A 27,373-nucleotide genomic window follows, 5' to 3' on the forward strand; every position below is an offset into this window, starting at 1 on the left:
ATTAACAATTTGATATTAGAGGCCCAGTGACTAGAGTATATTTGGGATTCTAATCCTGGCCCAGCCTGACATATTTGGGCTGCTGCTGCTAAACCCAGCTAGAAACTACTTGCAAACTTTGATCACCAGGATTATGGCACAGGTACTGCAGAGTTGAAGAAAACATAGCCTGAACATAGAAAAGTATTTTCCTCTTCAGAGTATCTGAAAACTGACAAACAAGGAATGTATTGTATCATTCAGAAATCACGCTCACCTTTTTTTGAACCGCTTCTTAAACTGTCCATTGGTTAGCTCTTTCCCTGGTATTTATGATGAAGGGTCCCAAGCATGTGACACGCACCTGCATTAAAAAAACAAAAACAAACCAGAGGTCATATTTAGATCAGTGAAGCAGATAATGTAGGGAGGATAGTGCTGAGCCCATAGACCTAAAGAAAAACAGAGATGTAGGACATCATAGAGCTATAACACAGAGAAATGATAAGAAACAACCGAGTCACATGATCCTTTGTAGGGATGCTGATCCACCTTGTCATCTCCACCCATAAAAGCAAGCTCTGCCATGGGACAGCAAAGCAGCTGCATGAGAAGCCTGCAGAGGCTACAGAAAGAACTGTAAGAGTGGAGGGATGTCCTATTTGCCATCCTTGGGCCCACCTGGGAATATCACCAAACCTGCTATAACCTGGAACTGAATGTGGAGAGCCAGGAATGGCCCAAGACATTTTGGCACCTGAAGTGAACCACAAAATGGTGCTTCTTAGGCAAGGAAAAAAGTGTTGAATGAAGCTCTTCATCAGGAACAAGGGGGGAGGGGGTGCGGAATAAAGATCTACACTGGCACCTGTTGCCCCTGTGGATTCTGCTGCCTGAGGTGGTTGCCTCAATTTACATCATGGGTGGGCCGGCCCTGAGTGCAGCTGACTGCTGAATAGGGCATAATGTGGGAAGCCTGAGGAAATGCCATCTACCCTGATGGCAGTCAATAAAAACTGCCTAGAGAGAGTGATTAAGATAACGACACCAGGTTCTTGAAGCTCTCTTCTTTGTGAGATTTTGCAGGTGAGCTGTGAGCTTGTTTGGTCCCTGGGAGGGTGGATAAGTAGAGTCCTGCATAAAAGCCAGGAGGCTGAGAGAAGAAGTGTGTCATTAAAAATGAACTGGTAACGAGTCTATATTTGTATCAACATAGCATTTGCACATGTAAATACCATGTGTATTTTTGTAACATTTGTTGTTTGAAGTTGTCTGTGTTGGTATAGTTCACACACACACAAAAAAAAACACAAATATAACACACTATCCAGCAAAGGAATTATTGTTAAAACGGGTGTGTGTATATAGAGAGTACACCAAAGAATAATAACTCTTACACAGTTGTCAGTGGGTGTGTGAAATGTAGGAGCACAGGGGTTGGGTGAGAAGGAGCAAAGCACTTCCGGAGCCGGGGGCAAAAGAGTAATGGTGCTATGCAAGACATCTGCCTCTCTTATTTTTCCTGGAGGACAGAAAATCTTTTGTTATCAACTTGTTCAGTTAAATTACAAGCTCCAGTAAAGCCGATTACGTCCTATCCAGTGCCTCTTGCTATTCTTAATCATTTGACTATGACTTCAGCCGAAAGGAGGTGCTTTCTCTAGACGTTGCAGAGTTTTCAGCTGAAATAATCTAATTTCACTCTCACTTAAGTAAATCTCTAGTTCAATAGACACTGTTCCAATTGTTCTTGATCAAAGTTCTAATGCCCTGCTCTGGGGAGCAATAAAGCCACCCCCCCTTTACAAACAATATCACTCCATAGCCTCATGACAGCAGTATCTCCACATATGCAGGAGTAAGAAAGAGCAGTCAAGAGAGCATATCTTTTCACTCTCAATAAAAGGTTTCCTCCTTTCTGTCATTTCCCCCCATAAGAAAGCATCAAAATAACAACTTCGACTCTAAGTGGCTCGTATTAAAGTTGTGCTCTTCATAAGCCCATCTAAAAGACATTTGTTGCTATTAAGGGCTTCAGTTTTTGAAAGCCAAGCTACATAGTATCTATCAAAATATTTGTACTTGTCTGTAAACTGCTGGCTCAACTTTTAAGCTATCATTTCTTGGGTAACTAATCTCTTCTATGAAGTAACACCCTAGGATTATAACCATATTTATACACTACTAGATAAATCGCAGGATAAAAACATTTGAGGGTTATTTCAGGAGGAACTGGAATGTTCTGTGCTGACCTATTTCTCAGACTGTAATAGCTTTCTTAAGAGTGGATCATGTTTTATTGGGATTAATATTGACTTAAGGTGCCTAAAATGGATAAGTGTCTTCCCAGGTGCATCCTGGGGCTCTTTCAAATATTAGTCAGAGAAATAAGCTCAGCCGGTGTTTTGAGAAAGCACTTCTATTTGCTTAATTCAAATATATGTCTGGATGAGCATGATCAATGTTCATTAAAAAAAAACCTACCAAAGTGACAGGTACACAAAACAGCTCTGGATGTTTACACATTTAAGCTTTCAGAGTTTTAATGAATAAATGGACTGTGTGCTTCCAAACGCAGGAAGGCATCATCTATAACTTTATATATTTGACAGTTGATTACTCTTAGAAAGAATCTGGCTTGTGTGTTTGTTTCAAAACTTGCAAGGATGGTACTACTTAAAAACAAGCTGCAGGAAGCATAATCTTTTAAGATTCCAAGAAAAATGGAAGTGGTGATATTTTGGTGAAATGAAAGATTTATTATCTTCAATATTGCCACTATCTAATTTAATACAAAGTTTTGTTGAAAATAAAAATTGTCTCCACATGCTCCATAAGCTACTATTTCCTCTACCCACTTCAAATGTATGCAATATTTCTGAGCGATCTCTGCTATAGGGAAGCGGATTCCAAGTGACAAAAATGGACTCTTCTTAAAACTTAAATAGAAAAGAGCCCAGGTCATGAAAACCTACTGGATTTACAATTTAGCAGGATTAATAAAGGATGTAAAAATTTACTCCTGATTTCTCAAGGTTTGACTGGGGACTTGCTTCTGCCAGCCACAACCTAAACTGGAAAAAAAAGAAACATGACGGATAGACAGAGGGGAAGATTCTCACTCCCCAAAAGCTTGTACAGTGAGCACAAAGGCTTGTAATATTGCAGTCAAGCAGAAATTTACAGACCAAGTTTGCAAAGCAACAGAACAAAAAGAATACTTTTTTGTGATGAATGGCTTCCATCTGTGGAGTTCACAGGCAAAAAGAAACTAGATTTATCTAAAGCCTAACAAGATGAATACAGAGTCAGCTATATGCTCCAAAGACCGTGACTAAGGAATGTGTAAAGCGAAGCCTTAGACAACCGACACACTTTGGTAACCACTTGTGGGGTGGGTGGGAGAGAACTGTGATTCAATTATGTAAGGTGCACAAGGTTTTTTTAAAATTTAATTTTCCTGAGAAGTGATCCCTTGTATAGCAAATCTTAACCAAGGGACTGATTCAGTTTCCATCTGCATCCCCTATGTGTACTGGTCCACACACGAAAGTTTTCACCTGTCAACCTACCAGCAGCTCTCCCACCAGCACAGTAATGCACTTGTGGAATTGCTATGGATGTCTTGTGGCATGAATAAGGATTAGGCTTAAAATGTTCACTTTTTAAAAAAAGAAATCCTGGCACATTAGTCGCTCTTGTGCATGTAAAAAAACCCCCTGAAACCTTCTAAAATATTATCTATCCAATAAAGCCCTAGAGCTAAACTTGTAATTGTGGTCATTATACTGTTAGTGCTCCCGACTATAAGAGCAGCTTCACACCAGTTGGATACTTACAGCTGTATGCAATGTTAAGAAAGGTGCTATAAATAAAAGCACTTTCTACCTTTGAGAGCATTCACTTTTGGCATGCTAATTGCATATGTACAATCACCCAGAAGGCTGTAGCTCTGCCCCTGACTTTAGTTGTTTCCCAGTAAGGCAGTAACCACCCAGTGAAAGTAAAGTGACAGGCTTCGAGAAAGCTAGGACTACAATCCGCCAGTAGTCCTGGGACGTAGAATTACAATGCCACATGAGCGAAATGATCAAACATCCAGCAATAAGGGACCATGGAAGAGGTTTCTCTCCAGCTAACTATCTGTCAGGTCTTCAGGTACCCAAATACAGACGGTCTTTTACCCTCGCCAAATTTAACGTTCTTCCTTCTGCCTTACTTCAGGGCAGATTTGAGGGTAAACCATACACTGCACGGGTCTGTCCTTGTGGCTCGTTGGAAGTTGAAACTGCTTCACATGTACTATTACGTTGTCGTCTTTATGAGGATATACTTTTGACTTTTATTACACCTGTTTTGCAAAAGTCCAGGAAAGAATCGGAATACCATAGTTTAAAACTACTGCTAGAGGACAAGAATCCCAAGACTACATTAAATGTAGCTAAATTCTGTGCGTCTGCAATCAATCGCAGTAAGCAAGTGGTATCCCATAATGTTCAAACCCCTAAATGTTAATTACAGGGGACATGCTAACAATTAATTATATTTTTTATATTTAAAGCCTTGTTATGTTCGTGTTGTCCCTTGTATTTCTGATATTTTTTTATGATTTGTGATGTTGTGTGTGTTGATGCTGGTCTGTGACCGTATTAATAAATTCATTCATTCAATACTCAAGCTAGTGATTGCAAGGTGTGCTTACTGGCAGAACTTCTAGCTACAGGGAAGGTCTGAGGATTTTAATATGACATCACAGCTACCATTTTTTCCTTGTTACTTTTGCAGCTACAACAAGACATGGGCACAAACATCTCCTAGCTTGCATATGTCTCATCTTGCTGCTCTGGATAGGGCTGCCACTGCTGCAAGAAAAATGATGGAAACCTATAAAGAATTATAGCCTGAGGTGGGTGCTACATCTGCACAGCTCCTCTGGTTTTTTTGTTTGTTTGTTTTTCCTGTGCGACATTATCCTTGCCAGACTTGATGCCTTTAGGCAAACAGCTTGCTGCTTTACTACCCCTTTGATGAAACAAAACTGATGAATGGGGTTGGGTGTTTTTGCTCATTTGTTTTTTTCTCCTCATACTCACGTCTGTTCTGGTTTTTAAAACTGCAACATGTTCTTCTTATCTGTAATTAAATAATGCCCTATTTTTTATAAAGTGTGTTGAGGGGAGGCCCTATTCATTTTCTCTCACAAAAATGACTTGGCAAGTCTTCCTTGAGCTCAGAGTTGGCAGAGGACAAGCTGACTGAGACTAAGGCTATCATACCACCAGCTGGGTAATTGGACCAGGCTCCCATGGCTGGTGGATCAGAGTCCATGGAGCCCAAGGCTGGTTGTCCAAAGCCTGCAGCAGAATCACAAATGTGTACTTGCTGTTGGAATTGAGTGCCTGCATTTACCAGCCCTCCTACTACCATGCATGGAGATGCAGAAAAGCAAACAAGTGCAATATAATTTTCCAAACACCCCAAGAAAGTGGCATGCTTTCCTTTCAGATAGACCCTAGCCCCAGGTGAGTGGTTTGTTGTCTGAACCACTCACATAGCCCCCAATGCAAAGTTCCTCTTTCTCTTCCATCTAGACTGAAGCCTAGGTGAATATCTGAAAAAAGAAAACCTCTTATTTCTGACACACACTAGCTTCCCCCTTCCTGCTTTGCTTCCCTGGAAGTAATATCAATGTGAAATGATAGCCTGATCAAGCTGCACCGAAATAAGAAGGGTTTCTGATCCTGAGGCCACAGAGATCCGGCCTGACAGTGAGAGGATTAATCTTTCTTTTGCTATTCAACTCTGATCTAAACCTCAACCCAAGAATTTGCTGGTCACACAAGCTAGAATGTACCAGATATATTTGTGTAGACCTTTTGGTACAAGTGTAAACAGGCAAACTCTGCTGTAATATTCCACTATTTTTCCTGGGTGGAAGGGGTAGTATTATACAACATGGTTAAGACTGTATTTTTAATTTCAAAACCAGACTCCACTAAAAGGCCAAGTCTCAAGTACTTAAAAGCCATTCTCTAGAAGTCTTCAATGGGTGAAGACAGCCACGGATGTAGGAGGCTGGTGTCATGGGTAGAACTGTGTAAGGCACAGTAGCTGACACAAGCCTGAAAAAAGGAGCATTAGCAGACCTTCAGAGATGTAGTGTAGAGACTAAGAAATGATGCAAAAAGGAAAAAAAGAGGGAGGAAAACAGGTACTAAATGAGCTATCCAAAAGTTAGAAATGAATGAATTTTACAGGAACCTGGATTTTGCTTTCCCCAGGTGTTCCATGAATAAAATGAATTGGTAGCATCATAACACACATGACTTGGAGACACTGATAGATCGATTCACTATTGCTCTCCTTTCGCCATGAAGCAGAAAGCAAATGCCTATAACAGAGTACTGCGTAGTAGAAAGTAAGTCAACAATATTAGATATAGAGAGAATAAAAATGCATTCTCTGTTTTGTTCTTTGTTTTCATCAGTCACATCCCCCCCCCCCCCCAAATCCCTATTATAGAATTATTATGTCCCAGTTCACATATAATTCTAATCACAATTCAGCATGAATGAGTAAATATGAGCATGTTCAGAGTAAAATTGTGGCCACTTTGCTTCTCCCCCTGTCCTGTGGTTGTCATGCTACCTGCCACTAAGACATGGTTTGGCTTAGTATTGCATCTGAACCAGTGCTACAGCTCATAGTTTTGTTTGGAGCCAGGCAAGTAATAAACTTGGGTTCACATGAACACTAAGTCAAATCATTGTATGGCAGCAGCAGGACCAAGGGAAAAACAAAGCAGCTGTGGCTTTTCACAAAATCCACTCATATTTACCATATTTGCTCTTAGTAACATCCAAAGTTGCATTCTTTTTTCTTGCCTATGCTGTGTTTGTGCTTGTTCCTTCAGACAAGAAAGCTAACACTGAACACTATTGTCTCAAAGAGAATATAATGACTACCATATTTTAAATGTTATTCTGATACTAAAACATTTCCAAAACTCCACCCAAATGTTACCTTTATCATAAAGAAAAGATAAACCTTTTCATTGCCCCTTCCAGAAATGAAAAAGTAAATATTGAGGTCTCTTGTAGTAACATGTAACAACTAAAAGCCCACATTGTGAAAATTCTGTTTTGCTTTGGGTAGAATAATATAGAGTCTTGACGAACAAAGACAATCAATAGCAGTACAAATATGTTTGCTCCCTGGCATGGTCACTCACACCAGGAAAGGTTAAGTATACAAGGCCAGATAAAAGGCTCAACACTCCTGGCACAACATTTTATAAGGTAAAGAACTTTGACAATGTGATGTAAGATTAAATAACAGCTGTGCTATGTCTGGTGAAAAGCCATAGTGGTGCTACTGAAAGGTGAAAAGGGAAACATTCGCAGCTGTGTGGTCAAGGAACTGCCCTGCTCTTCTCTCCCAGCCAAGGTATTTGATCATTGCTTTATGCATAGTCCCAGAGAGATTTCCTGTGTTAGGTAGTGCACTCTCTTAGCATCTGATAAAATCAACAATGAATAGAGCTGAAGGTCATCAAAACAGGTCATTTCAATAGGTTACATTTAACTTGAAAAGAGGCACACACTGCTCTAGTTATCGACAGACTTGTAGGAGCTAGCACACTATACTTTGCAGAAAGAAATCCGATCCACAGTTTGTCTTGGGTTGTATCTGAATTGGTTAGGGAGTGGCTTTCAGTCTGAGCCCCGGCCAGAGCAATAAACTACAGCAAGATCCACTCCAGGACATACGGCATGCACTAAAGAGTCAACAGTAGGAATAAGGCTGCTTAGTACAGTATTACTGGATTAATCAACAAGCTCATGTGGCTCTAGGGAGCCATTGCCCATTTGCCAGTTGGCAAGGTCCCATAGCATTTATGGCCAGTCTTGAAAATGGGGGAAGAGGACATTCACTAGGGGGAGAGCTTGTACTGAAGTAAGTAGAGGAAATGGATTGAGGTGAGTTGAATTACACAATTAATTTTTTAAGTAAAACTCAGAGAAGCTATCACTGTATAAATCCATACAAGATACTGCATCACATACATATTTCTTCTTCTTCTTTTGAGCCCGATGAAAGAACAGCTGAGGCAACTGACAACTAAATGGAAAAGCTATAGAGCTATAAATGATTATGAGGCCTCTGTATAAATTGAGCTTGGGAATCTGTGGTTTCATCTGAAGAAGATGGCTAAAGGCAGTTAATGAGAAAAACAAAGACAAGATATACCTCCATCTACTTCCCAATTAATCAAAATTTAGTGGACTGTTAATAAGGTAGACTTTGCATAATTTCCTGACCCTTTCATATTTTCCCTCGTTCATAGCAGATTGTAACAGAGAACATAAACATTTATTCTCATTTGACAAAAACATACAGAAGAGAAGTCTCTTTCAAAGGTCAATGTTACAAATATCACACCTTCATTTTAAGACACTAGGGTAGACTGTTATATTCAATGATAAAAGCTAGAACTGATTCCAGCTTGTGGTGAAGCATTTACTAATACCATCAATAAAATTCAGGAGAAACAGCATCCTGCTATGATCAACAGTGGATCATAGTAAATACTGGAAAATAGCCTCTTCATTGTAAAACCATAAACAGCAGAAAGCACATGAAAGTGTTTTGAACGAGAAATGGATTGAAGATTACCAACAAAGTAGTTAGACTCTGAATAACCTGACAAATGAGTCTCCAGATAAACCTACAATATTAATCAGGCCATTCAGGAAATAAAGGAAAACTATTCTGTTGCTAACACAGGACCCAGTAATAAATGCGGATGAGATAGCATTTGCACTGCTTATTGTAAATTAAAATCAATGTTTTTGCAGCAATAAATATAAAACAAAGGTAAGAAAACTTTGAGAATATTACATCCAATACAAACTAGTGTGTAAGCCACGTACACACACTAAGAGAGAAAAGATCAAGTTGAACTAAGATCCCCTCTCTAGGTCCACCCCACCCCACACCCCTTTAGGGATCTACACTGTCAGCTTTGGCTCGGTCAGATGAGACCAAGCTAATCTAGAATGAGCATGTTATGCCCACATATTTTGGGTTGTGCCAGGGCTGGAGACTTAATGTCAGCTGAGCTGAATATCCTTTGCATCTTAAACAGCACATCCTGGTGAATTTTGCCATAGGACTGCCCTCTAAATAGGGATTTTCTTCAGTTTCTCACTGCCCCCCTTGTGACCCCAAAAAAGTAAATGGTTTCCCCAAGTCTGACAAAAAAGGAGAAAAGCTAGAAAACATGTGGTTTTTTAAATAGGGCAAAAATGAAAGGCTCATGGCCAAGATCCTGGCTGTCATGGTCAGCATTTTTTCCTTGTGTTTTTATTTTTAATTAAAAATCAAATAGAAAATATATCGGGTTGCAGAAGATGCACTGAAATCAATACCCCTGACTAATTTACATTCACTGATACTTCAGTGGATCCATGCTTAATATGACTTAGCTGAATACAACCCATTCTATTTATCTTTCTGTTATACCATTCTGAAACTGAGGGAGTGATAGGTATCCCAGCAAGAATAATAATAATAATAATAATAATAATAATAATAATAATAATAATAATTATTATTATTATTATCATCATCATTATCACTACTACTACCACTCAAGCTTTGTTGCCACAATGGCGCTGTTTTGTTTATTTTTAAAAATATATACCACTTGATTCTAAAAAACAAACAAAGCGTTGTACAATAAATACTCAAATAATCAATAAAAACAATGAAAAACAAATAATTAAAAACATTTAAAAGACAATTTAAATAACAGTAGGCTAAAAAGAAATTAAAACACGTCCATGTTTACATGCCTTGACAGGCTTGCCCAATCCAAAATGTTTTAAGCAAGCACTGATATGCAGACAAAATATGAAACACATACACGTGCAGTGGAGAAACACATGCATTGTTTATTTTGGTTGAATACCTACTGACTATCAGAAGCATCCCTGGGTGTCAAGGATGCATAATAGCCCAATCATACACCCACTCTGAATATGATAATGCAATCAAACATACTCCTTTGAACACAGCTCAGCAAAAGGACAAATATTTACCAAAATCAAAAATATAGCACATCACAGAATACTACACATTTCAAGAAATGGCTATCCGGCTTCATGACAGAATAAATCAGCCTGCAGTTTATAAAGGAAAATTCAGTTTTCTATCAATTACAACACAGACAAAGGAATAAAAAAAGTTGAAGCAAGGGAACCCTTCAAACTTCGAGAGGATTATACTTCAAAACTGTCATGAATAATACAACAAATTGTGTCTAATTTTCTATTTTCAGTGTATGATAAGGGGAGGCTGGATAAGTTTCAAATCACGTAGGACAACTGAACACTATTAAAAGGGGGCAGGTGGTTGTTGGGTTTGTTTTGCATTATGTTACAAATTTTACAAATCTTTGATGGATAATTATGATTTTGTGTTGCATTCTTCTCACAATGTGAAGTATTTTATTAGTCTGGATTAATTAGGAACCTCTTATGCTCTCTTTATACATTTATTTCCTCACAACAGCAGAGATTTATCACAGCTGTTCCAATTTTATTTGTCTTAGGGCAACATCTGTGTGAGCAACTCTATTCCAAATAATAAAGTAGCAAGAGTTAAGTGGCTAAATATATGCACTGCGGTGCCTCCTTCCAGCTATTATTTAATAAGAATGGGTTGATGTTATCGTAATCTCTCAGTTATTCATAAGCTTGGCTCAGTATAGTAGATGCTTTATGGTGACCTTTAGAGTTCTGCTTCACAATTAAGAGACCAGCCAGTCATTTTTCATTGCAGAGCAGGGCAGCTGTGGAAGCCAGCAGTGAATGGAACGATACAGCACTACTCCTCATTGTCAGCAGGGCCACGTATTACCTCAAGCCAGGAGTAGTTGCCATTGGACTGAGAGGGTCTAACTGCAGACAACTTGCCCTCAAGCATGTATTTCTGCATGCCACATCTGCACACACAAATGGTGAGGAGCTGAAATACTTGTAGACTGATAAATCATGGAGCTTATAGAAGCACGAAACAACTAAAATTTAAACAGCTCCTAGGGGCACACAATGGATTCAAGTGCATTTCTTCGTTAGTGGAAAGGAGGGAAATCAGAGAGATAGGTGGGATTATACTACAGTGGTACCTTGGGTTACATACGCTTCACGTTACCTACGCTTCCGGTTACAGACTCTGCTAACCCAGAAATATTACTTCAGGTTAAGAACTTTGCTTCAGGGTGAGAAAAGAAATCGTGCTCCAGCGGCGCGGCGGCAGCGAGAGGCCCCATTAGCTAAAGTGGTGCTTCAGGTTAAGAACAGTTTCAAGTTAAGTACGGAGCTCCGGAATGAATTAAGTACTTAACCCGAGGTACCACTGTACATCAGCCATGATGAAAATATTTCCGTGTGACTGAGCCCAAGGAGGACTCTTTCGCTGCAGTATTATGTCCAGTAGCTTAGGAAGCAGCCCATACAAGGTGAGCAGTAACCTGAAATTTGGTAGGTCACGGTGGTTCTCTCTAGACCCAACACTGTGAGGTTGAAAAGGGGCAAAGTATGATGGCATAAATGAGGGATGTGCAAAGTTCAGACTTCTTTTTTTAATAAGAACCCCAGGATGTACCAACCAAAGTCAGGTGCTTAAGACATACAGGTAGAATTAAACAGCAGGGTACCTCTAACACATTCTGAGTTTAGGAATTTGTTTTTTTGTGCAAAAACTGAACCAAAGTAAACAGTCCTTTCACGTAAAATTTAGGTGGGAAAAGAAGTTCTGGTAATATTGAATTTTAGGGCAGCTATTGTATGACTAAAAATCATTGGACTTGATGGCAGCCCAACATGCTATACATGATTAATTTCTAGCAGTTGTTCAATTTTATGGAGCTAAAGTGCCATAGAATGTCACACAGATCTTCTTTGCCATGTTCAGGGGTCCACAATCAGAGGATTTTCTAGTATGTCCATGAAAACTTCACTGTCATTGCTGACCTGCCTTGTGTACTGAACGAAGTGGGGACCGGAACAAAGGCATTTTGGAGTTGTATCAGGGACACGTTGGGGGACATTTTGTATCCACCATATCTAAACTGCTCTCATTCCACGGACATGCCCACAGAATTGGGAGAGGGGATATGCTAGCCCTAGAGAACCCCACTTCTCCCCCTGGAGTCAACAGAAGAGAAAATCTTAAAAGAGAAAGGAAAAAGGAAAAGTGTTACCTTCTAACTAGGGTCGGCTACTGTAGGCCTAACAGGGCTTAAGATGCAGTTGCTATTCCATCTCTGTAATAGATATAATAATAGGTACCACATGGATTCAATGAAACCCATCGTCTACTTGGACAATAATATTTTGTCAATAGTGTGGCAGATATCAACAATTGGGAAAATAAGCAGAATCTCTGTTAGCAGTCCCTGAATAAGAGATGTTTTAGTCAAACAATAAGGACATTACTTTAGGGCAGCACACTGAGTGATTGACAGATGACTGTGTTAAAGGATGTAATGGATTGGTTATTACAGGGCAGGTTGTAGAAACAGGTCTTATGCAAGTGTGTACTTGAGTCGCAAGGTGAAGTCCTTGGTGATTATTGGCTTGCTGGAGGAAAAGCTGCAAAAGCAGGTTCATGAGTTTAAGATTTCCATCTCTTGCCCCCTCTAGAGTCCTGCAGACCCTCTGCGCTCAAATGATCAGAAACCTAAATCCTAGATCTCATAAAAATTGTTCTGACAAAAGAAAGGGAGAATTGAGTATACTTCTTACATTTCCAGTCCAGTGGCTTTGATTCTCAAAGTTCACATGGATATTAGCATTCCTAGGCTGATAAAATCATTTTAGGTTTAAACAACAAGATATGAGCAAACTCTCCTCTGTTTACCTTAGATTCTGAGCCCTAAATAATTATTCAACCTAAGTGAATAATCTGGCAGTGATCACATTTTTCCACATAAAGGAATGCAAATTTACCCTTATATAATCTAATGTAGGCAAGGAAATACTTGATCAACCCATCTGTTAAAAATCAGCTACCAAAGGATTTTATTTTATTTTAAAATCCCGTTAAACCTCTTGTATGCTATTTAACTTTTCCCAGTAAGTCACTTTCTTAGACACTGTGCCCTACCACCATGTTGTATGTATATTGTAATTTTACTTGCTGCAAGTAAATACCGTTGGGAGAACTTTGATTTTATTCTGATCTGTAATCTTGTTGCTTTCAAACATTTCCAAGCATTGTTTGTTAAGGTGAGCAAAGAATGTAATGTTCCCTGCTGTATACACAGGTGGCATTATGTTCCAAACACACCTCGACCAATGAGGACGAGTGACGGGATTTTTAGTTCTTTATTGGCAAAGCACTGCTAACATGCAAGTGAGATAAGATGACACATCCTGCTAACTAGCTGTCTGGGCAATCTCTGGTTGCAGACCTGTGCACTGACCCGGACAATTACAGCAACAGCATAACCCCCCTTTCTTAAACCCCCTTGTCTGACGTGCAATGGCAGCTCTAACTGTTCCTGTAGCTTCAAGCCCCTCTTTGAGCTTGGAGACAATAGAGGAGGGGACCTGGGGATTCCAAAGACACAACTCTCTCTAGGAGCACCACAGGCTCTCCAGACTCCTTCTCCTTTGTCTCTGGTTGCCCGGTCTCCTCCTCCCGATTCCCTTCTTCCACCACCACTGGCAGCTACCTCAGGGGGAGCATAGAACTCCACAAATCATTGGCCCCTTCACCCTGGATCATCCTTCCCACCTGCCTCCTCTGTCCACACATCCCCCCACTCCTCGGGTTCCTGTTTATCTCTGACATATGATCACTTCTTTGTTGTTGTATAGTCGTTTAGTCGTGTCCGACTCTTTGTGACCCCATGGACCAGAGCACGCCAGGCACTCCTGTCTCCCACTGCCTCCCGAAGTTTGGATAAACTCATGATGGTAGCTTCGAGAACACTGTCCAACCATCTCTGTCGTCCCCTTCTCCTTCTGCCCTCCATCCTTCCCAACATCAGGGACTTTTCCAGGGAGTCTTCTCTTCTCATGAGGTGGCCAAAGTATTGGAGCCTCAGCTTCAGGATCTGTCCTTCCAGTGAGCACTCAGGGCTGATTTCCTTAAGAATGGATAGGTTTGATCTTCTTGCAGTCCATGGGACTCTCAAGAGTCTCCTCCAGCACCATAATTCAAAAGCATCAATTCTTCGGCAATCAGCCTTCTTTATGGTCCAGCTCTCACTTCCATACATCACTACTGGGAAAACCATAACTTTAACTATACGGACCTTTGTTGTCTCTGCTTTTCAAGATGCTGTCTAGGTTTCTTACAGAGGCAAAAAGTATCCATTGTCTGCAACTGACTATTATTATTATTATTATTATTATTATCATCATTATTATTATTAGTGTTAAAAATCTTACACAACTGCCCACTCAGTTTGCAGCACCTAATTGTACATTCTCCTAAACTGTGCAGAGAGCTTTCATCAGCAGAGAAGTCTCCCAGGTTTTCAGACCTCCACTCAATAAACCCAATAAAGGTGATGCACTTTGGGGCAAGGCTAACTTGGCCACTTCCCCCTCACATTTGTTTTCATGCAATTACAGCAAATGTCCAAACGCAATCTATGCATCCTTTGTAACCACATGAGCCATAATGAAATATTTATATAGTTAACTAATTTAGCAATGTAAAGTGCTGTTCTTAGAATTCTACCTTCAGACTCTCTCCAGCACCCTTGAACCCAGCTGCCTCCCCTAGGTTGCCCAACCCATCTGTAAAGTCATGTGAATTAAGACAATGGCAGCCAGTAGTTCTGACCCCTTGCCTAATGCAGCTTCAGTGTGACATATTATTGCCAAGAAGCTAATGGCTAATCTCAGCCGGAATGCTCTGAACATACTGGCTCCTACATTATCTACAGAGAATTCCCAACACAGATTTGCACTTTTCTAAGCATATGCTAAAATGGACCAGAAGGCCAGATATATGTGCGCTGAAATACCACTTTTGCAATCTTTATTAAATAAAGCCATAAAGCATTTTTAAACAGCAATTTTTTTTCAAAGCATTTCCATTAGCAAGGAACATGGTTTTTCTCCCCGCAAATGAGAATTAGAAATGATAAACCCAACAACTACTTCTATTTTGTAAAGCTAAATTTTCCTAATATTTAATTTATAAATAAATTCCCAGATGGATTAGTAATAAATGTTTGAAGGCGGCAGACAGGAATACAAGGAAGTATAATGTTTGCTGGTTACTAGGAGGCCTCATTAAAAAGGCATCAAGTGAAAGAAAAATAAAAACAACCCTGTGAACTTTTGTAATTGGTCTCAAGGGAAATGTAACTTTAAGGACATCAGTGTAGTCTCAGCTTGATCAAACATCCCAAAACTGAAAAGCAACATTCTATAGCATTTCAGTGTCACTTCTTGCTATGTCAGTTATTTTTAAGGTTTTTTTTATTTCCCAGTGTGAGCCCCTGCACAGCTATAAACCAGTTTCTAAACAAGAAGCATACAATTAGGATTTTGCTTTGAAATAAAGCAGAGGTAGGCTAACTTCAGACTTGCAGAATCGGTTTTGCTTGTTACTAGTACCCTGAGATATGCCTACTAGAATCAGTGCTAATTATTAAAGAATTCTGAGCACAGAAACTTATTTTGAGTTCCATAACTCAATTCGCACTTCACACAAAAAACCTACTCCAGTTTTCTTTCTTCTAGTATGGAAAGTTGCTTTGTTACTGCCACAGTTTATCAAGTGGGAACCAGAAATTATTGCTGATCAGTTTCCACATCCTCCTGAAACCTACCAGTAAATCTCGATTGACCTTCTAACCCCATCCCTAAAGCAAAGAACATTAGGTTCCTTTTCTTTTAATTACTTAGTTATCTAACAATGTTATCAGAGGCCATATTTGAATTCAACAAGCTTTTGACAAAGACAAATGATTAATTAGGGTAACTGTAAATTAAAACAAATGTTGTATCGGAACCTACTCTGCAATCTATTGTTTCAGCACTTATGTAGAGCTATGCAAGTATGCAGCTTATGAGTTTTTGATTGTTAAAACAGAACTACATATAGCACTCTGGCAAAATATGGGTTACAGCGATCAAAGCAATCGTGTTCAAGCAAGGAATTCCACTTCTGCAACATCACCTCCTCTTCCTCTTTTCCCACTCAATCTGCATAACTGAGATGCAGATTGGGTACATGGAGAAAGGAAGGGGAGAAGTTCCCACAGCACAAGTGGAAGTGATTGAAACAACTCTGTTGGATATAACCCTATATGTATATCCAAGCTACAATGCCCAATGTTTTGACATCAAGTAGAATGGAGCAGGTACTTTACTTCACTCCAAGAAGTGCCATCAATTATTTCAGGAGTGGTTTCCAAGAGTGAATCTATTAAACATAATCTTTTGCTTCTTTTATATGAAGCTGTTGTCAGACTGAATGGAGTGATTATTCCCCACCCACCCTGCAATACACTAATTGTACTACGGTTATCAACAAGTAAAGTGCTTTCAGGAAAATGCGTAGTCATTTGTGAGAATGTGCAGCTACTATGAGTACTGTATCCTTCTTCGCCGGGAACTTTACAAAGCTGCTATAGCCAGTTACAATACTCCTTGGCCAGGAATAGTGTAGCACTGGTGGAACTGTAGGGGCTATAGGGAAGGCAGGGACTGGCTACAACTCAGGGGCCAGTACTGGACATGACCATGTCAGCAGAGCAGAACACTTTGTGGCTTAATCAACTTTTAACAATTAAGGCTGCAATCCTTTACTCACAGAGCTAGAAGTAAGACCCATTGAACTAATTACAGATAGGTAGCCGTGTTGGTCTGCCATAGTCAAAACAAAAAAAATTCCTTCCAGTAGCACCCTAAAGACCAACTAAGTTAGTTCTTGGTATGAGCTTTCGTGTGCATGCACACTTCTTCAGATACACTGAAACAGAAGTTTCCAGACCCTTCTATATAGTGAGAAGGTGGGGAGGGGTATTACTCAGAAGGGTGGTGGGAATGGGTGATGGGCAGATAGCTGTGATGAGCCTGTTGACGACTCTTAACGACTGCAATAGGTCTTACAGGAAAAAGCAAGGGGTGAGAAGGTGAAAAATGGCTTTGTCATGTATAATGAGATAAGAATCCAAGGTCTTTGTTCAGACCAGGTCTCTCCATGGTTTTAAGCTTGGTGATAAGTTGCAATTCAGCAGCTTCTCTTTCCAGTCTATTTCTGAAATTCCTTTGTAGTAAAACAGCTACTTTGAGATCTTGTATAGAATGTCCTGGGAGATTGAAGTGTTCTCCTACTGGTTTCTCTGTCTTGTGATTCCTGATGTCCGATTTATGTCCGTTTATTCTTTGGCGTAAGGTCTGGCCTGTTTGTCCAATATAGAGAGCTGAAGGACACTGTTGGCATTTGATGGCATACACAATGTTAGACGATGAGCAATTAAATAGTCCCGAGATGGTATGTGTGATGTTGTTGGGGCCAGTAATGGTGTTGTCCGGGTGTATGTGGCAGCAAAGTTGGCATCTGGGTTTATTGCAGGCTCTGGTGACAGTGTCCGTGTTAGGTCTGGTTGTAGTATTATTGTGGGTTAGGAGTTGTTTAAGATTGGGTGGCTGTCTGTAGGCAATGAAAGGTCTTCCTCCCAGAGCTTGAGAAAGAGAACTGTCATTGTCCAGGAGAGGTTGTAGATCTCTGATGATGCGTTGTACTGTTTTAACTTGGGAGCTGTATGTGATGACTAGAGGTGTTCTGTTATTTTCTTTTTTGGGTCTGTCTTGCAGCAAGTTCTCTCTGGGTATCAGTCTGGCTCTGTTGATCTGTTGTCTAACTTCATCTGCTGGGTATTTTAGTTCTAAAAAGGTTTGCTGTAGATCTCTTAGGTGAGAGTCTCTGTCTGTAGAATTGGAACAGATGCGGCTGTAACGTAGTACCTGGCTATATACAATGGACTGTTTGGTATGTTTGGGATGGTAGCTAGAGGCATGTAGATATGTTTGTCGGTCAGTTGGTTTACGGTATAAGGTGGTGTCTATGCGCCCATCCTGTATTTTTATAGTAGTGTCCAAAAAATGTATTTCTTGCATAGATTGATTCATTGTTAGGTTGATTGTGGGGTGAAAATCATTGAATTTCTGGTGGAAGGTGTCCAGGGTCTGTTGACCATGTGTCCAGATGATAAAAATATCGTCAATCACAGGTACAAGAGAGGTTTGAGTGGGTAGGAGTTTAGGAAACGTTCTAAATCTGCCATGAAGATGTTGGCATACTGTGGGGCCATGCGGGTGCCCATTGCTGTGCCGCTGATCTGAAGGAACAGGTCATCACCGAATTTGAAGTTGTTGTGGGTAAGGACAAATTGGCAGAGTGGCAAAGTCCGCTGTGGTTTTATCTGAAATGGTGTTCCTTATAGCTTGTAAACCATCGTTGAGAGCTGGACCATACAGAAGGCTGATTGCCGAAGAATTGATGCTTTTGAATTATGGTGCTGGAGGAGACTCTTGAGAGTCCCATGGACTGCAAGAAGATCAAACCTCTCCATTCTTAAGGAAATCAGCCCTGAGTGCTCACTGGAAGGGCAGATCGTGAAGCTGAGGCTCCAGTACTTTGGCCACCTCATGAGAAGAGAAGACTCCCTGGAAAAGACCCTGATGTTGGGAAAGATGGAGGGCACAAGGTGAAGGGGACAACAGAGTACGAGATGGTTGGCCAGTATTCTCGAAGCTACCAGCATGAGTTTGACCAAACTGCGAGAGGCAGTGGAGGACAGAAGTGCCTGGCGTGCTCTGGTCCATGGGGTCACGAAGAGTCGGACACGACTAAGCGACTAAACAACAACAACAATTTATATAGCAGTTGGGAATAACTGGACATGGAACAACTTTTTAATACTCTCTCCAATGACGGTTAACCAGTCAGAAAAATTGACAGCTGCCCAAATGACTTTTGCTTCCTTGGGTTGCTCCCTGCTTGCCTGTTATTAAATGTAAACACAGATGCCACTTGCTAGCCCCCCCACCAAATATAGCCTTCCACTTCATACTGAACAGACTGCGAAATTCATACTTAAATCCAGCAAGTCCCAAGGGCTCTTTTCAGATACTTCCGGTCTTCCCAGAAGACTCGTGAAACTTGATTAAGCTAAAAACTGCATTTCATTTTCCAGTTTTATTTTGCATTTAAATGTAGAAAGTTACAGCTGGAAAATAACCATTCATTTTCCTATGCACTTCTACTCTAGCAGTGAACATTTACATAACATTCTCAGATGCTTTAAGTCTATATTTCTCCATGTTTTGGGCAAAAAAAGGCTGTTATACTTACGGTGAAAAGTATTTCTGGATTCCGTTAAAGCTGCAGCCAGATTGGGTTTAGGTTCAGCGCCACCTGGCAGTCAATAGGCAACATTTCAAGCTTGCAAAAATAAATAAATAATTCAAACAGGAAGCTGCTGTCTTGGCTCCTCCCAGCTTCTTCCTCCCTCAGTTTTTAGATAACAAGCCAGAAAGCGAGGAGATTTGGTATTACTATAGCATGGGAGGTGCCTTTTAACAGAAAAATGTTGCCTAAAAGATTCACAGACTCCCTGGTAAGGAAGATAGAAAAGTATGATTGAGGAACTATCAGAAAAGGCACACAAGAGTAGAGGTACCACAGAATAAACACAGAATAAAGAGTTGCTGATGGCCTGGGTGGGCTCTGGTGGCAGCTTTTATGGGATCTAGAAATACCTTTCATGGAAAGTATAATGGCCTTTTCTGGAGACTCAGTAAAAGCTGCAGCCAGATTAGGATGTACAAAAGCCTACTGAGCCATGAAGGGTGGGACAAATAGGAAGTTGTTGCTTAGGTGGTTGGAAGGACATACTGTAAACCTCCATTGAGGTGAGTGTGTGTGGCTCTGCCAATCTCTTCTGGAGGGGCATTAAGGGAGAAGGACGCAGGGGTGGCCGTGGGCCTGGTCGAGTGAGTCTTGATTCCAGTAGGTAGAGGGAAACATAAGCCAACGAGATGGATCCTTTTAGCCATCTAGCTTGGGTAGATGATGACACTCTTTTCCCCATCAAGGGAGAAAGAAAGGAGGTAGAGGCTGGTCCGACATATGGGTGGTGTACAATGGATGTAGACCTCCCATGTTCACCAAGCATCAAGGGACTGTCATGTCTACTGATGGATGCACCCTTAGCCTTTTTTTTTCTGCTGAAGACTGTCAGCTGAAGATATTTTGCCCCATGACACAAATAGCAGCTTAATACCAGTTGGCCACCCTCATGGCTGCTCTCTTTTTTGGTAACATTATGGAAAACTTGTTAGGAAAAATTCCGTATCTTGTCATACCCACTTTTCCTAGGAACTGCCACCTCTCATTTTAAGAGATAGATCTTGTGTGACCTTTGAATTAAGACTGACAGAATATCCATCTAGACAGAGGCATCTCCTATTTTGTTCAGCTGGATATATAAATTTAGTTGCCATCCAAGCTTCTGTTATTGTTTTTTGTCTTTATAAGACTGCAACTGGTTTTAGAAAGCCACATATACTCAGCCTGACTGACTCTTGGAACTCAAGACTTGGGTGCCTGTTTTTATACCCGTTCATGCTTGACTGGGATCCTTGCCCAGGCGAATCTTGCCATAGCTGTGGAACAACTATTCTTCCAGCCTTCTTTTGGATTCCCTTTGACTTAAGAGCCACAGTTTCCCTACCTCTTTGACATGGTTTTGGGCTGATTTATTCTCTCTCTTTCCCTTTCCAGCTTCCACCACCCCATTCCCTTCTTTCCTCCCAAATGCTCCAAGTACCACCACACAGCTGTTCTTGCAGTGATTGCAGGGTTTGCTTCTCTTTGCTCTCCCTCATCTGTTTCCAACACCCCTTCTTTATGAGACAAGCCTTCAGTAAGTTGCATGGAAAGTTGCATTTTATTTTTATTCCTCAATAAAGCTGTAAAAAAAAAAAGCTCTCATTTCTGACTGTGTCCCAGACACAAGGACACTCGTAGAGGTAGCTCTGCTCATAGACTGTACAGCTCTCAATAGCTAGTACAGTGGTACCTCGCAAGACGAATGCCTCGCAAGACGAAAAACGCCTCGCAAGACGAAAGAGTTTTCCGTTTTTTAAGTCGTTCTGCAAGACGAATTTCCCTATGGGCTTGCTTCGCAAGACAAAACGTCTTGCGAGTTCTTGCGAGTTTGTTTCCTTTTTCTTAAAGCCGTTAATAGCCGCTAAGCTGCTAATAGACGAAAGAAAGACGAAAAAACCGCAAGACGAAGAGACTCGCGGAACGGATTAATTTCGTCTTGTGAGGCACCACTGTACTTGAGATGCTTGTGTACTATTTCCAGAATCAGAGGCTGTATGACTCTTAACACCACCTTCCCTGGAGATCACGCGCAGGAAAGCACTACTGCACTCATGTCCTGCTTGTGAGCTTTCTATAGATATCTGGTTGGTCACTGAGAAGAATAATGCTGTACTGATCTAGTAGGGCTCTTCTTACACTCTTCGCTAGTTTTCATTGCAAGTGCTGATCTAAGATAAACGCAAGCAAGATTTTTCAGCTTCTCAGCCTTTCAGACTGAGAAGAATTGCTTGCTATTTCATAAGGTCAAATAAATCACTTCTTACAAAAATTATTGCAAGTGCTCACTAAATTGGATTCAGATCAGCCTTATTTAGGCAGAAACATAGGAATAAATTAGTTTCCCCTCTGAAGTTAATGTTATTGAACCATTGTTACTAGCAACCTCATCACCTATCTCTATTTCCATTCCCAGGAAAATTGTACACAGTGGGAAAACACTTTCTCATAAAGGCCAAAGTAGATATTACGTGGAGGGAAAGAGAGAGGGAGAAAGAAAATGTCTAAATATTTATTTAATAAAAGTGTCTGGAGTATTCTATCTTGAAAACACGATGTCCTCAAAACCTCAATGCTCCAATGAGCAAATTAAAGAGGAACATGTGGTTCTTTTCTTACTGTGTGTAGGGCAGTGCAAGTGCCATTAGCTTTTCAAAACTCTGCAACTAAACGGGTGATAAGAGTTCAGATGGAGAAAACACTGCAGAAAGCTGACAAGTTGCTCTTCCATTTTACTATGGTTGCCACGTGTGTCAGTCTCTTTTAGCAACAGGCCTTGAAATAAAATGCTGTCAAGGTGCAGGTGTGGTTACAACCAGCTGACATGTCAAAGACCTCATTTCCAGCTGCTTCACTCTTATTAGATTACAGTCAAGCAGATGTTCATTACTCCAACAGAAGCTCTAACACCTTATAGAGTTATAGCTTCATTTCTCTACAAAGGGATGGTAGGAAAGAGGTGAAAAGCCTACCACCATTTTATATCCTTAAAAAAAGAAGTATTTTTAGGATTAAAATTTTAACTCTCCTGGTATTTCCGAGGCACTGGTTGTGACTGGTTTTCTGTTAAGCTAAACAAAACTGTCACGCATTGTGCACTATATCTGCTTAGGCATGCATGATGAAGGAACAATATAAGAAATCTATACTGTGCCAAAATATCTTAAAATATTTTATCAAAAGTAATGTTAATCAATAATTGAAATATAAACCCCGTAGTTGTCGAAAAGACCACTCAGTGTTATTATGCACCTAAAATATACACCTAAACCTTAGGCGCTATGCAGATCTGCACATATTGCTTGCTGACAATTTTATCAAATGTATGTCTACGTTTTCCTTGTGAATGCAATCACAAGGAACATATCACATATACAATTTATTACAATTTGCAGTTTTATAATACAAATTTGAGATATTTCTGTCTGTGATTAGAAAAAGAGAAGGCAATAAAATGGGATTTTAGCTAATTATCCCCACTGTAAGCTTAATTTTGGTTTGCATGTGTCGAGTTGGAGGCCTTATAACTTTTAACAGTTCTTATTGCAAACCTTACCTTACGCACCACCTTTCTGAGAACAACTATGATATGCTTTTATCAGCAGGTACTGCAATCCTAGATCACAAATATTCCCTCTGCATAACCACATAAATTGTCTCTCTGCTTCCTTGTCTTGAAATGGCTTGAGACAGTGCTGGCTTATGCTGGTAATGACATGCAAATTACATTACTCATTAAGTGCCTGGAGGCCCAAATCTGTAAATTTGAAAGCCACCAAGTGAGCAGCCCAACATAATGAAAGACATTGAGCAACTCCATGACCCCAATGCCGAGATCTTCCAGCATATGCATGAGAGGTGCTCATGTACATACTGTTTTACCAAAGGATCACCTCTGCTGAATACATGGTCAGCACTGCTCACCTGTTGAAACAGAAGGGCAACCCATCCATCTCCCGGGGGAAGGTGCACTTGCTATCCATTTTGTGAAGCACACACACCAAGAATACTGTGTAAAGAGTTTCCCCGCTTCTTGCCTTATAGCATCATGTATCATACACAGGCTCTGCAACTGGAAAGTCAATATCCATGTTCAAGCTCCACATTTAGTTCTCCCATGCTGGGTGGATAATGTGCCTACTTCTTAGGTTTGTGCAAGGATGTTGAAGATAAGATTAATAAGTTTAATGGTGCTTGCCCCAAGGGAAATGGACACTGGAATGCAACCTTCAAGTTCCATCACTTTGATGGCTATAACCCATGGGTAGGCAAACTAAGGCCCAGGGGCTGGATCCAGCCCAATCTCCTTCTAAATCCAGCCCGTGGACGATCAGGGAATCAGTGTCTTTTTATATGAGTAGAATGTGTCCTTTTATTTAAAATGCATCTCTGGGTTATTTGTGGGGCCTGCCTGGTGTTTTTACATGCATAGAATGTGTGCTTTTATTTAAAATGCATCTCTGGATTATTTGTGGGGCATAGGAATTCGTTCATTTCCCCCTCCCCCCCCAAAAAAAAAAATAGTCTGGCCCCCCACAAGATCTGAGGGACAGTTGAAAAGGTTTGCTGACTCCTGTTAACCTGTGGCCTTCCAGATGCTGCTGATCAGCAACTCTCATCTTCCCTGATCATTAGCCAAGCTGGCTGGGGCTGATGGGTTGTAGTTTAGCAACTTCAAAAAGGTCTAGATTCAAGATGGTTGGAGTTGCTAGGAAATCTATTTTTAAAGACTGAAGGCACCAGGTTATACCTATAACACTCTGACGCTGTGCTATAATGTTGTTGCTGTTATTTGTTGCACTTGCTGTTGTTTAAAAAAACACCCTGAAAGCAACTTACAAAATATTTTAACATGCAAAACTGAAATTAAAGAAACTTTAAAACATGTCTGTAATGTGACCCAAAGTGAGTAGTATGTCATCAGTATGCTACAAACCGCTTGTTGACAATCCACCAAGACAATATGCAAAACTGTTTTTCTTTCGTGTCTTCTCCATGACTGTCTCAAGCACGAAAGACATTTTGAAACAAGCAAGTCAGTAACCACAGAAACGTTTATTTCAGCACAGAACATGATGCATTATAATATTTATATTCTGTCAAAAGTGACAGAAACTAATAAGAACAAATGTTCTTGGCTTGCTCAGTTTTAAATGTATTTTGTAAAACATTTCAAGGACTTTCATTCTGACTTTTTGAAGAATTTGACAGCATTTGTGACTAGCTATCTAAGACCCAAAGAAAAAGTAGTAAATCCCCAACTCCCCGCCCCTGGTTATTTCACCCCACTTGACTGAAAAGCTGAAGAGGAAATGGGATACTTTAAGTGAACTAGTTTATATTTAAGAATAATCATAGCATCTTAAAATTGTAGAGTTGGAAGGGACGCCAAGGGTAATTTAATCCAACCTCCTGCTATGCGGGAATCACAGATAAACAATCCCTGACAGATTTCCATCCAAATTCTGTTTGAAAACCTCCAATGAAGGGGAGTCCACTGGCTTCTGAGATACTGTCAAACAGCTCTTACCATCAGAACATTTCTTGTCATTTGAATTGGGTCCTACCCTCTAGAGCAACAAGGAACAATATTGTCTCTATCTTCCATATGACAGCCCCTCAGAAATGTTGAATTCCTTCCGAAGTTTTTAAGTCTAAATAATACAAACTTTCTTAAATTTACTATGATATTTTCTATTTTCCAAACTGAAAAAGAAAGAAAATCTGCTAAAGGGCAAAATTATATTTGCCAAGTTATACCCAATCTCTGAGATCTCCTGCTCTGTTCTTCTTGCACATTTGGCCTTACTATCACCCTCCTTTTCAGAAGCTTTCTGCCCTAAGAATCAGAGTTGCTACAGAGTTACACACACATACCATAAGCGAAAGGGACTGCCATAAGGAAATACTGCATCCCGTGTATGAATTGACGTTGTTGCTTTTTTGCATGCACACAGTCAAATTTGGATTCCAGTCAATGCATTTTATGCTCTCAATGTAGTAAAATTACTTTAGGTTGCTAAGGAAGTAAGTTCATTCTCATATATTTTAATTTTCTCAAAATGTCTATTTTTCAAATATCTATCTGTAAACATATCATCCTAAAAGTTTCAATGTTTTCTAGAAATGCTACATCTTTTACTTGTTAATCATGGCGAATGGAAATATTGTTCATGCATTTTTGCAACAGCATTATCGCACAGAAGAGTCTCCTGAGGGTTAAACAAAATATGACTGAATAATAATAATAATAATAATAATAATAATAATAATAATAATAATTTATACCCCGCCCATCTGGCTGTGTTTCCCCAGCTACTATGGGCGGCTTGCAACAAAATATTAAAATACAATGGTCTGTTAAACATTAAAAGCTTCCCTAAACAGGGCTGCCTTCAGATGTCTTCTAAAAGTCTGGTAGTTGTTTTTCTCTTTTACATCTGGTGGGATGGTGTTCCACAGGGCAGGTGCCACTACCGAGAAGGCCCTCTGCCTGGTTCCCTGTAACTTGGCTTCTCACAGTGAGGGAACTGCCAGAAGGCCCTCGGCGCTGGACCTCAGTGTCTGGGCAGAACGATGGGGGTGGAGACGCTCCTTCAGGTATACTGGACTGAGGCCGTTTAGGGCTTTAAACACTTTGAATTGAGCTCGGAAACGTACTTTCTGAGTACATGCATCACCCAGTCCTGTGTAGATGCAAGGATCCTTCCTAGACTGCATTTCTGTGTTCACTGCATTCCTATAAATTTTGAGCAATATAAGATGATCCAAATGCTTAGGGATTTAGACTAATTTAAAACTGCTGTCAAGTGATATAGGAGGAGGAAAATGAATTTGTGTCTGTGCATATCTAGATCTTTTAACCACAATATTTAGAGATATGCTGCGTTGAGTTGTGGTTCAATTTATTTTTCCCTTGTTGCAGTGGTTGAGGAGGAGGAGTTCCTAACTAAAGCATTTTCTAATTCATTCTGTCAAATTAAATTATGAAACACACCCACCCTAGAAATGACTCAACTTGAAAGATTTCATTATTAGCAAAACACCCACATCTAATAATTATCTTCAGAAGAAATACCACAGAGGTACCAGTATCATGTTGGTCCTTTCTGTGCCATAAACATATGGTAAGTTCACAATGAAAGCCTTGTTTCTTATCCTGATTGAAAGGCACTTCTGGTTTTGTTTTGTTTTGTTTTTATTCAGCATGCCAGGATTGCCAATTACTTTATCAAAATGCTAAAAAAGATTCTAAGAATTTCACATTTTCTTCAAGCATAAAAGGACATTTATGCTTGCATACATCTAAAGATTGACAACGAACTGTGGTGTGCTCAAAGGCTCAAGAAACAGAAAGGAAAATGAAAAAATATTTGAAACAGTAATTCTTTTCAGCTCATGGCATAATAGGGGACAAATTCAATGTTTGCTTTAATATTTTAGGCTGACAATCCTGTGCAATTATTTCCATATTATAGATGAGCATTGCATTAAAGAGAACAGAATTAATTTCTTTTCAAAACAGTGTCATATTTAAGACACATAGGTTAGAAAAGAGAACGTGGAAGCAGTCTTGCGCACACTTATTTGGAAAGTTGACCCACGGAATGCAACGGGGCTTCTGAATAGACATCTATTAGATTGTACTTTAAATTGCACTAATGCCAAGAATAACTTGAGATTCAGAATACATGAAAGCAAGCAGAGACTAGAAGATGGAGAACAGACTGATTAGCCAGGTTCACAGGTTATTTCCCAAATTAAATAAATTGGTACAAAACCTAAGAATGAACTAATATGCCTCAATCTTTAAAATTTATGAAAACTGCAACTTTCAAGTGATGGTTTGTTTTTGCCTTTTGTTGTTAATTGGAGATGCTAATGTGTACATTTTTGAACAAATGAGATAGATGGAGGTCCACTATGGAAACTCAAGGTGTAAAGTGAAAAACGGGATTATCCT

At 40.0% G+C, this 27,373-nt stretch overlaps 1 protein-coding gene across 6 annotated transcripts in view; it reads right to left on the bottom strand.

Moving 5' to 3' along the window:
* The window catches only part of LOC310837225 (contactin-4), a 509,134-nt gene that overhangs the window by 344,877 nt on the left and 136,884 nt on the right, over window positions 1-27,373 (bottom strand). For 5 of the 6 annotated variants that reach the window (XM_083723375.1, XM_083723377.1, XM_083723366.1 and 2 more), the window contains exon 3: window positions 257-343. The exons of the other annotated variant lie outside the window; for it this stretch is intronic. Coding sequence is in view for 1 of the 5 variants with exons in the window: in XM_083723376.1 (XP_083579502.1) it covers window positions 257-287 (31 nt within the window). In the remaining 4 variants the exon portion in view is untranslated. The remainder of the gene's footprint in view (window positions 1-256; window positions 344-27,373) is intronic. 6 annotated transcript variants of the gene reach the window in all.

The sequence above is a fragment of the Podarcis gaigeae genome (assembly GCF_964106915.1).
Source record: "Podarcis gaigeae genome assembly, chromosome: 2".
In the NCBI taxonomy this organism is placed as follows: Eukaryota; Metazoa; Chordata; class Lepidosauria; order Squamata; family Lacertidae; genus Podarcis; species Podarcis gaigeae.